This window comes from Antrostomus carolinensis, unplaced genomic scaffold (assembly GCF_000700745.2).
Source record: "Antrostomus carolinensis isolate BGI_N321 unplaced genomic scaffold, ASM70074v2 scaffold311, whole genome shotgun sequence".
Lineage (NCBI taxonomy): Eukaryota > Metazoa > Chordata > Aves > Caprimulgiformes > Caprimulgidae > Antrostomus > Antrostomus carolinensis.
Window position 1 is genome coordinate 1 of NW_010294558.1, and position 12,348 is coordinate 12,348.

A 12,348-nucleotide genomic window follows, 5' to 3' on the forward strand; every position below is an offset into this window, starting at 1 on the left:
CTTTGACAACAGTCCTATATTCTTCCCAAGAAGCTCTGAGTACAGTCAGTATCTCCCACAGCTCAGAAGGCCTCATGATGTTTTCTCTGGTGCTGACACCAGCCATGTCTGACAGAACTGTGTGGATATCTTGCTTTTTCCAGTCTCATTGTGTAAATATTAACCAACAGCCTTGATAGTCTTGGCATGCCTTGCAGTCACTACTGCCTGTTGTTCCAATACACAGTCACCTAGGGCTGATGTAACTCCTGCTTTGATTGGCACAGGAAGAGATTATGATATGAAACACTATCAGTCCAAATTCACCTACAGATGATCCCAAAATTCTTTAAAAAAAAAAAACCCAAAACAACAACAAAAAACCCCAACCCTTTGTAGGTGCTTTTGGAGGTGGTTGTTGATGGTGGTCTGTTTGTGCAATCTGCATCAGTTCAGGATGTTCAAGAATGGTGCCTGGGATGTGCAGCAGTTCGACATCCTGAACAACATCACTTCTTTCCCTGTAATGAGTAAGTGATCAACAGTCACTGCCATGAATAGATCCATAGTCTGCTGACCACTGTATGTGAAAGCATGAAAAGAAACTAAAGCCAAAGACTGATTGGGTTGCTGCATGAAAATGGGGTTTCAATTCCCTGTGAGAATTTGTTGATAGGTATTTGATTTGTCTGTAGCCCTCAAAGTTCCAAAATCATTCTTTAGCCACAACAAAAAATGAGATTTTTTTTCTTGCCAATAAACTATGGCAGTGCCTGGGGAGTCAGAGACAAGTGCTCTTAATGCTTTGTGCTGTTTACTCATTGCTGACACCAACACACTTACTGGATAGACCTGCTGATTGCTGCCTTCTTGATGTAGAGGACATGAGATCCAGTCCACCCATCTTGCACCTGTGTTTTAGATGTAGTGAAAGTAAATCTTCTCCCCCTCAGAACAGATACCAGCAAAGTAACTTACTGGCATATTCTGCCTTATTTCTTTCAAGATGTCAGTCTCCTTCATGAGAGCTACCAACTTCACATGTAGAGGATGTCTGCTGGTCCTGATTATTTTGATGGACAAGAAGAGGAACTCTAAGCCTTAAAGAGGAAAAACTAAGAGCATTAGAAAAGGACATGGATTATTACTGATCCCTTCTTCCTATTGTTGGAACAAAACGATCATGCAGCTAGAACTGCTCCAGCTTTGGTTCATACTGAGGCAGTCCCGAGCTATGCAAGGCAGAGCAGAGTGATACCAGTACTGCATATATGGCAGTAACAGCCATGCCTAATAATATTAATTTTCTTCAATATCATTCAGAATCAAACTACTATTGTAATGCTGATATACAACACAACAGCATTTGGCAACAAAAAGGGGAACTTTGTCTACAGTTCTGATGGATGGAGACAAGTGATGTTAATACTGTAAAGAAGTCCACACTGTTAATTCCATTCAGTGTTCTGAAGATTGTTTGTATGTACATTTCCATGATGCTCACTAGTTTATCTGAGGACATGTAGTAACATTTAAGAATTTGAATCAGAGAGAGACAGGATTCTCCATTTAAGAATAATGAATCAGAGAGTGACAGGATGTTCTCATGTGTCCTGGTTTCAGCTGGGATAGAGTTAATTTTCTTCATAGTAGCTGGTATAATACTGTGTTTTGGATTTGGGATGAGAAGAATGTTGATAACACACTCATGTTTTGTTGTTGCCAAGCAGTGCTTACACTAAGTCAAGGACTTTTCAGCTTCTCACACTGCCCTGCCAGTAAGGAGGCTAGGGGTGCCCAAGGATTTGGGAGAGGATACAGCTGGAACAGCTGACTCCAACTGACCAAAGGGATATTCCATATCATATAATGTCTTGCTCAGCATACAAAGCTGGAGGAAGAAGAAAGTGGATGTTTTGAGTTATGGCATTTGTCTTCCTAAGTAACTGTCATGTGTGATGGAGCCCGGCTTTCTTGGGGTTGGCTGAACACCTGCCTACCCATGGGAAGGAGTGAATGAATTCCTTGTTTTGCTTTGCTTACACACACAGCTTTTGCTTTACCTATCAAACTGTCTTTATCTAAACTCACAGGTTTTCTTTTTTACTCTTCTGATTCTCTGCCCCATCCTACCAGGGGGAGTAAGTGAGCAGCTGTGTGGTGCTTAGTTGCTGGCTGGGGTTAAACCATGACATCATGGTGTTGTGGTGTGGCACCATTATATCTCAGTTCAGAGGTTAATGAGGTCTTTCCTCTAAAAGCTTATACAGGTTCCAAGAGGCATTCCCTAGAGCAACTAGCATGGTTGTTTAATGATTGCAAAACTAGGTCCTTGCGTCATTGTTGGGCCTATTTGAGATATTCTACGAGTACCTCTTCTAAATCTGTGTAGAAAGGGTTTCTCAGGTATTTGGATTGCTTGAAGTCTTACCATATTTTTTTTATATGCATTCACATAATTATTTTTGAGTGGCTAGCATCCATCTCATTTAACTCTCTGAAAGTGTATTTTGTTGGTTCTACTAGCTGCTTATAAACTCATATTCCCACTCTCCTCCTTCCCAGGAACAAATGCTCAGCAATGTTCCACTGGGCAGCTGGCAGCACCTCATTAAATACTCCTAATGCAAGGACATTACACTCCAGAAAACAAAGGCTGGGGTTTACCCTTAGCAGCCAGGAATGGTGGATATTCTCTTCTAGCTTTACAAGAAGAGGAAAAGTTCATGATCCAAAATTGATGGACTGCATTTTTGTGCAGATTTTATAGGTGGGGAACCCTGTGGACCCTCTTCTAACTTATAAACTCTGCAGAAAACACCAGGATCTAATTTACCCAGCTATATGCTAGAAGAGTGTTTCTAAAGTCCAAGGATTCTGGCTGTACAGCCTGGTAGAACCTGCATGTTTTAGATGACTTTTTGGTCAGATGACATCCAAGACCCTTAGCACTCTTGGCTCCTCACACTGTTCCTATACCATGATCCCCCAGGCAGAGGTATCCCAGGCACGTCGCTGTGCTCTGTGGCTGAATTACAAAGTCACTCTTGAAGCTGTAGCCTTCTCTGATGGCAGCAGCTCAGGGAAACATCAGCACGAGGAGACAGTCTGGTGGCTGACAGCCTGTTACCTGCTGGCAGAAAAGCCAGGACGCTTTGATCAGACTCCTACTGGCTCATGCAGTGTGGATGTGCAGGCACAGAGGTGAGCTGAGAGCAGAGCTTTGTCCCAGGGGCTATTTCATGAGGAGCTAGCCACTGCAGAAATAGGTGTAGAGGATGTATTGTTTTCTTATTAGATTATTATTCTGTCTGATCAGACAGGATCTCATTTAAACAGATTCTGTCCTGTCTGACAATGACAGAAGGGCATTTCTTTTTAAATGAATTCCTTATCAAGCTCTGTGAGTAGTAGTAAAAGAATAATTATAGAAGAAAACTAATGGAATTGGATATTGTTATACTTAATAGTTATTCTGACTTGGGGTGACATCAGAAAGCAATTCAACCTCTGCAAGGGCAATCCATGGTTTTGGTCTACTAAGACTCTTCTAAAAATGCCTTTCATTTTCCCCTAGCATTTAATCTTCACAATTACTCTGTGTTCCTGCTTATTTCAGCCACCTCTGTTTATCAGCCAGTAATGGTTATTTTTCTTTGACCCATCAAATTTTGTTATTGTACTTCAGAGACATCACTTTGAACTGCCTCTTTTGTTTCTTCATGTTTTCATCTATTTCTCTTATACTCTCTTAACTTCATCATTTTAAAAAATAAATAAGCAAATCATTGTGTTACATGTTTCCTCCTCCCATTTTCCCTTGCGTTGTTTGGTCTGGATGTATAATGGCCTGAGTTTTGGAGTTTAGCTGTTTCTCTTTTAGAAAACCTAAGATTTTGTTGTTGTCTCAGTTTTGCAGACTTCTCAGAGTTCCTTCATTTCCTCTGTATGGTTCTAATCTTGCTCTAGTGCTTCACATGCAGATACTACTGTTGTGAGATTATTTTGGAAATGATTCTTATATTTATACAGAGTGTGCTGTCAGGGGAAGCTGCTATCAACACTGCTCAGATATTTCAACAAATGTGCCCTGCTTTGGTACAAAGATTGTCTCATGAATCACAGGGTTCTGTCCACTTCATCTGTATGATATGGGTCTTAGAATGAGGCTATTGAGGTGAGGTGGCTGCTTGGTAGGAACCTTCTTAAACTGCAGATGCCCCATCTATGGGCAGACATCAGGCCTTGTAAGAGTTCTTGTTACCTAAATTAAAGCTGTTTAAAACTTCCAGGAAGTGTTTGTAATTGCAACATAGCTTTGGTTTAAGTCAGTGGTTCTCAAACCTTATACTCTCTAGCCTCCTCATGCCAGAACTTGGCTGGCAACAAGTCAAATAAGTCAAGTGTTAAGGTTATCCATAACAGACTAGGTCATGTCTAGAAACCTGGAAAAATCACACTGATATTTCTGATGCTCAGTGAGTTAGTTTTCCCACCCATAAACATAAAGTATTTTAACAGATGAAAAGAAAACAGACAATGAGATGAACCCTGTGCCATATGATACCAAACTGCTCCCCCTTTAAAGGAGAGTAGGAGCTACTGACAAAGAACTCTTCATTCAGCTGTTGCTGAGGAGCCATGCACTAAATCCATGGTAAATTGTAAGTTGTGACCACCTGTTGTCACACAAAAGCTGTGACATACAGAGACATTCTGCTCATCAGCTTCTGTGTTGCCTAAAATTTATGAAAGTTGTAACTAATTCAGTAGTAGTTTTCCTGGATGTTGCTCTTAAGAAGAGTTAGAGGGTAAAATTTCAAAGGGAGAAGTTTGAGATAAAAAAGACTGTCAGTTTTCAAGAGGCATTTGTCTGAAAATATATTTCTCCTTTGAAGAGTTCTAGGGGTTAGGAGGAAAGATAACTAATAATTAGGAGAAGTGCCTTTTTATAGATAGAAATTATTTTTTTTGTAAGTGTAGAGGGTACCAGTAGAGCTAAAGCAGGAGAGTGCCCAGTGACTTATGTTGCACAGCCTGTTTATGGGACAGGCTCCACCAGCCTGAGCACCAGCAGAGCCAGACGGCAGTGAGAGAGACACCAGGAGCAGCAGATGAATCATCTTGCTGTTCCTCATTGCAGAAAAGCCTCTTCCTGAATTCATTTCTTCATTTGCTCTATCCACAATACGCACCTGGTTGGGTTAAGCTGTGGGAAAGGAGGCTGGTATGACAACGCCAGGGAGAAAAACCCTGGAGCTTGTGAAGATTCCCTCTGATTTCCAGTTGGTTTTATAATTTTGGGGAGGGGAAGTCTTTTTCCAGTGGGTAGCCTTTTCACACAAATCTGCTGGTTTTCATATTGCAAAATTTTAGTGGAAGTTTCCACAAAGAGAAAATATGAAGATGAAAGAGGAAGAAATGCTATAGGAAGAGGTTTTATTTAAAAAAAAGGCTGAAGGATTGTTTATCACATCTTTGAGCAAACATTAGTGGCGCACTGACAGAAGATGTGTCACTGGATTTACTTAGCGTTCAATACTTCTGCCAAGCAGAGTATGAAATGAAAGCAGCATATATTTTTAAGCAGTTGTTTAATATTATATAAAGGCTGTACCTTATCATTGGGGTTTTTAATTTTCTTGTTTGATAGATTAATTCAATTTATTGCCATGGAATATTAGAACTTACACTGTGTTTTATGCAATGGTAGCATGTCTTGGGTAACACAAGTCAGCCTTCCCAAGCATTTAAGAGAAATAAAGAATGAAAGAACTGATATGCAAAACAAAATACTTCTAGACTGTCTTCTGCAGCTTGCTTTCCTCTGAAACATCTCCCTCCTTGCTCTCCAGGACCTAAAAGCAGGTAGCTACTTTCTTGTTAGCACTAGGGCAGAGCATTGAGAACCATCATTGCATCTTTCCATCATCTCCTGTATGCTAGATAACTGCTCCGTGGTTCATGGTGGCACGCAAAACCCCTAACTGGAGTGTATGGGATAAAAGGCAGGAACTGTAGTGTGTTTTTATGTTTAGGATTGCAAAAAATAAGACAGTAGTGAAAATTGCCTGAGGCACATGAATCCTAGGCTTGGGGACTGACCTCTTCATAACAAAGAGCCACCCTGAAAATCAGGGTATTGGAATAGCCAGGTCAAGGGATTCAGGCTCAAACAGTAAAATACAAGACATATCACAGCTGTAACCCTAAATTTTGGGCAGTGTATATGAAGTGAACAGTTTCATTATTCATGGAGATGAAACTGGTCTGTCTGTATCCCACACACACTCTGCAAGTGTGTCATCCCCACGCCATTCTCCCCATCATGTCTTACAGATCACTTTCTTTAGTTCACACTTCTGTAACTGCAAAGGAAATGATCTTCAGCTATTGCAGACAGGAGAACAGGGATTGTAGATTGTAATGAGATTCCTGCTATGTATGGGTTGGGCGGCTTGAACCATCTGAGGCAAATAGCATTACTTGATCATCCTTTCTTTTTTTCCCCCCACCAAAATCTGTTAGTGCTCAGAAAGCCAGTGCCTGAGAGGAGAAGAAAAAAATAAAAAGGGGAGTGTGCCTTTGTTTCTTAATGCATCTGTTCCTTCTGCTTGCTTACAGCGAGGGGCATGGCCATCTGACAGCATCACCAATATGACCTTTCTCTATAAGTAGGCAGAAGGAACAGATGCATCAGAAGAAAATGGAAACTTTTTTCCATTTCATCATTTCTCTTCTGGATACTAGCAGATATGACTTTAAAGAGATATGTCCCTTGTGCAGTTTGGCTGTGAGTAGGCTCACAGCACCCTCAGCACTGTTTAAAAAGATGTGCCTGGGTTAGGTAGGAACAGGCCAGCACCTTAGTTGTGATAGTTCTTAATGGTAAGAATCCTCTTGGTCTGCCTATAGCTTTCTGTTATCAAACTAATTTAGGAAGTCAGGTGGACAAATGGGATTTTGGTTTTGTTTTGTTTGCCTGCTCTTTTTATGCAGAACTTCATGCAGAGAACAACAGCAGAAGATACATTTAGCAGTTTGATATTCTTTCCTTCAGAATATCTGGGGATTTTCCCAGTGTTCATTTGATGGCATTAAAAATGAATGGGATGACTAAATGGTTTACAATTTTACATATTCAGTTATCATGAAAGCAATTACTAATGCATATAATTATCTCCAGAATTACTTGGATCATGCAAATGGCATTCAAACCAACCATTTTTAACTGTTTTCCAGGAGATGTATCATTACATAATTCATAGGAAGAGTAGTACCCTATAATCTGAGCTCAATATTATTGCCCTTTCAGAATTTACTTCTCAGATTATCCTCCTGGAGAGTGATAACTTTCTCTTTTAACCAGTTTTTAGAGAGCTTCTAGATCTCAGTGGGAGACTGAGTATTGAATACAGCTTATCTCTATCGCTTTAATGTCAGTCTTAGATGTAACAACGCTGCAATCAATGCTCAATCCATTATCCTCTGAATTAAGAGGACCATACTGAGCCCAGTGAGTGGTTTGACCTCACATATCTGAGCCCTAGTCAGTGAGAGAAAGTACAGAGATAACGGTAAAGTATAAAAAAAAAAAAAAAGAAAAAGGAGCTTAGATTAAAATGCAGGAAAGATAAATCAGTGGTGAAGGCCAAGAGGCAGAGAGGTGTGTGGTTCATGGGTAGGGTTAAAGAAAGTTACTGTTGGGTAGAAGAAGGAATGGGTATGAGGTATGATCTGGATGGTACAGCAAGCACTAGAATTAAGTTCTACCTGAAGCCTTGATGTAAAAACTATTGTAGTTTTTAATAAATGTGAGAAGAAGCTGAAGTGTAAGCTGCACTTCACTTTCCGTACTTTTGCTCATTGCAATGGTTAATAATAAAGGTTATTTGTCTGTGGCTGCAAGGAAGAAGCACCACAGACACAAATTTCAGCTACATCTAATGTTCTGGCAATGGGGTCCCATCAACAAGGGGAGTGTGGTGGGCTAATCTTGGATAGCAGCTGAGCACCACACAACTGCTCTCTGTCCCTCCACCCCCAGCAGGACAGGGCAGAGAATTGGAAGAACAAAAGCAAAATTAATTCATCAAGTCAGAGAGTTAATAGGTGAAGGAAAGAGGGGAAAAAAGCAAAAAACAAGCAGAACATCATTTATCTCCCACAAGTAGATCAGTGCCCAGCCAATCTCTGAGTAACTGCCACTAAAGAAGTCAATCTCCTCCTTTCTACCACAGTTTGCATTGCTGAGCACAACATCATATAGTATGGAATATCCCTTTGGCCAGTTCAAGGGAGTTGTCCTGCATGTGTTGCCTTCCAATATCTTGCCCACTCTCTGTGGGACAGAGTGGGAAAGAGAAAGGCTTGATGCTGTGCAAGTAGTCAAAATGCTGTGTGTTACAAGTCCTGTTTTAGCCACAAATCCAGAACACAGCACTTTATGGGCTACTATGAGGGAAGTTCACTCCATCCCAGCCAGACCAAGTGCAGTGTGCAATCCCATGGTGCCCAAGCAAGGCAAGCAGAGCAGGTCGTGACAGCCAACAGTCAGTGGTTACCAGTCAACTGTGAAGGGCAACACAGCTTCAGTATCATGCCAGGAAATCATGTCAGTGGGTTTAGGGTTATTTCAGCAAGACACACAGCCAGGTACAGGTGCAAAATGTTGGGCAAAAGCCAAGGGCAAGGCCACCAAGGCATGTTTGTTACCATAGCTGAGGACATGCATGTAGTTCCCTTTTCTTCTCCCAAACTTGCACACTATTATGCTGTGCTGGTAGATGATCAGCAGACACACAAGAACACCAGGTGACTCTGATTTTTACCAGGCAAGTCATCTTGGCAACACTGATCAGTGAGAATAGGCAGTGACATAGGACACTTCTTCAAGTAACAGATTTTTTTAAATTATTATTATTTAACCACAGGAGTCCAGTAATCAGAAGAGTAAAACAATGTACTTGTTGCCCCACCTACAGCTTTGCCACTTTCCCTAAAGATGTTGGTAGATCCAATTTAACCCAACTCTTTTTCTGGTAGCAGAGGTGCAAATGGCTTCTCTGCAGGTCCTGCCTCTTGTTTTCCTCAAAACTCTCCTCAAGCACCAGAGCTTTATTTAAGCTTTTTCACCTTGAGGGGCCCTGGCTCTCTTATTAGCTACATATGCTGCATCCTGCCTGGAGAAGGATTTGAAAAGCTGCTGGTTTGGGAGTTATTCAACCATTTTAGAACCTGTCCCTTTGCATTTCTTCTCTGTTGTACTGTATTGTACCTCTAGTTGCCATCTTTGAAAATCACAGGCTGAGTAGAATGTATTGTATGAACGGGAGTGGACCTTGTGACACTAGAGGAAGCTGTTAAGGGTAAGATTTTCAGAAGATTTCGGGACTTGCTGCTGGTCCCCTGGACACCTCCCATTTATTAAAAGAGGCAGAAAGGACCCTGGAACCATCAGGAGTATTCAACAAAGTTTGGGGGTTTTTTACAGAAATTTAAAGGTAAAAACATTTATTCAGGAATGACAAAGTAGGTGTAAGCTCTTTCATTCAAAGAAACGCCATCAGTCTGAGGCATCACTAACATTACCACATATGTGTAACTTTTTAACTCTCTCTCATCAAGTTTTGATGTGTTTGAATCCAGGGATCATAGCACTCTTGTAGAGAAGATTGCCAGACTAAAAATTATGTCAATTTATGAGGCTATGAAAGAGAAAACATACCCTTGTGTGACTCCTGGGAGTCTGGGGTGGGAGAAATCTGGCCTCAAGCTGTTGGGATGGAGCAAATGACAGTGGGGCCTTTGACAGAAGGGTTAGAGACCTTCGGTGCTGAGCAGAAGAGGCAAAATGCAATAATAATTAAAAAAAAAAAAAAACAAAACCAAAAACAACCAACTTTTTACATAATGAAGATAAAACAGAGTCTTAGAAAGGATGTGGTTCCCAAGGAATATAATCTGTCTAATGGAGAAAATGTATACTACAGCACAAGTTTGTATACACATACATGAACATATGTTGAATTGATTAAACACAATTTAGTTAGTTTATTCTAGTTTTGCTTTGTAACATGTGCAAATGGAAAAAATATGGCATCTGATAATAAATCAACAGGCAACTGAAAATGACCAGACATCAAAAGTTTTTTGAAGGCTGATAAAATATTTCCCTCTCCTAGGGAGTGGCTGGTCCTTCATTAAAGGACCAGACCCCTCAATTTGAATTCCAGATCCAGTTATGGGACCACAGTAACTTGTATTTCTTTGTCTATAATGGACCTAAGGGATAACAGCCACAGATCCAGTCTTGATCGGAGAGTGACATAAGGCAGAAGTTTTGAAACCTGTGGCTTATTCTGCTCTCACTCACTCTAAGTGTGTAATTATCACAACTCAGTGAGCTGCTAGTGGTTTTGAAATGAAGCAAGTAAAAATGAAGTTGTGAGAACAGTAAGTGTTTCCATATCATTTCATTTAATATACTCTATATAAAAGTGAAGAAAAGAAGGATTCTGCTGAAATATACTACGAAAATATTTCATTCATACCCTGCTTCATGCTTTGAATACATTTTGTTTGAAGAGTTTGTCCTTGCTATCTAAAATCACTACTACAAAAATTCTGTAAAGGAATTTCTTTCTTCCCCCCCTTCCCTTCAGTATCACAACTGCCAGAAGAAGTTGTTAGACCTTCACAGTGGGCAGCTTGTTGACCACAGTGGGCCACTTTGAGGAAAAATAGAAAAGAATGGTGTAATTGTTACAAAGGGACACCTGAGGAAAATCTTAATTAATTTTCAGGGCATGACTAGTCAAAGACTAGAGTAAGATTTATATGTCTGCCTTCAAAAGAGAAGATAAAAACCCAGTAGCTTCTGAAAGATGGATCTTACTAGTCTGCAAAAGCCAAACAATGCTACAGACCTATACAGCCATGACAAAACCTCAGCAGTCTCCCTAGCTCAGCAAAGTCCTCATTCAGTGTTATTTCTGCCAAAAGCCTGTATTGACGCACTGCAGCTGGATTTCCTGGTAGTTCACAGTTCAGTGGGCTATTCCTGCTATGAAGCACAACATATCCAAGCAGCACATTGTTGTTAAAGCTAAAAAAATTTCGTTGTATGGGAGTAGTTTACGGTCTTTATCCAGGTGGCAGTTTTGGATGTAATACGCTCTGAATACGTGATGAGGCATAAAGCACACTAATGTTACCAAGATGAAGAAGAAACTCTTTGCCTGAGCCCTGAATTCCACATGGGAGTTGATGTCAGGCCAGTATTTCACAGCCAGTCTATAGATCACAGACAACTGGATTATGGTGAGTACAACACAAACCACCACCAAAATCCCAACCATGCAGTAGTTCATGATCACCATGGGTGCCTCTTGTATCTCCTTTTGGAACTGAAAGCATTCAGAGGAGTGATACGTCTTAGAGGTACCATAGTACGAGAGAAGAATGGGTGTGATCACCAGTGCTCCCATCAGCCAGACAGCAGCCACCAAGGTTGTAGTGTAGCACTTCCTAAACTCCAGTCGGAAGAGGCGTATTATGACGATAGCCATGTAAAATGCAAAGGTGGTGTACATGTGGAGGTAGATGATGGCACTTGCTAGCTTGCAGGCCACCCTCCCAAATTTCCATTCCCGTAAAATGTAATAGCTGAGGCGGAAGGGGATGCTCAGTAGCATAAAGGTGTGCAGCACCAGGAGGCTGATGATGATAATGGTCATCACAGATTGTGATCTCCTTTGAAACAGCTGATGGGACATCATGATCACCCCAAGGGTGCCACCAGCCAGGTTGATGATGTACAGGGCTATGAGAACTGTGTGGAGCCTCTCTAAGGTGTCTGGCAGTGTCTCGTTGGAGGAATGGCTCTGCTGGGTTATGCTGCTGTTAGGCATCCTCCTAAGCTCCTCTTTCAAAGGATACTGAAAGTGAAAAATGGGAATTTTTAAAATAGAAACATATGCCTTGTTGCTTCCTTTTTTGTTAACTATGGAATGTCACAGATTCATGAAGGGACATTTTAATGAATTGTGCTTGAAATGGTTTTATCCCATGTAGTTTGACCTTATAACTGTAGTTGTACTGTATATGACAACAATAACCCATGCCTCTCAGTGTTAAAACCACATTTCATATAAATATTAATAAGTTTTTAATTTACTGAAGTGCATTATAGGATTTTTTTTTTTCAATTATTTGCCTCGAGATTCAGCCATTTGAAATATTCAAGACACTGTAAATTATACAAGTTTAATCTGCACTCATGTTACAAAGCTAAAATGGAAGGTGGGAAAAATACAGAAATGTGAAGAGGTTATACCTATAATTTGTGGATACTTTATGAAGACACCT

The 12,348-nt window shown here is 40.7% G+C and overlaps 1 protein-coding gene across 1 annotated transcript; it reads right to left on the bottom strand.

The window, feature by feature from the left end:
* Window positions 1-11,027: 11,027 nt before the first annotated feature.
* Window positions 11,028-11,891, bottom strand: LOC104532433 (probable G-protein coupled receptor 141). The gene has a single exon (XM_010177645.1). The coding sequence runs from the start codon at window positions 11,889-11,891 to the stop codon at window positions 11,028-11,030; it is 864 nt and encodes a 287-aa protein (XP_010175947.1).
* Between the last annotated feature and the right edge of the window lie 457 nt (window positions 11,892-12,348).

Coding starts and splice junctions, on each gene's coding strand:
- LOC104532433 (XM_010177645.1), bottom strand. CDS start 11,891: ATGCCTAACAGCAGCATAACCCAGCAGAGCCATTCCTCCAACGAGACA.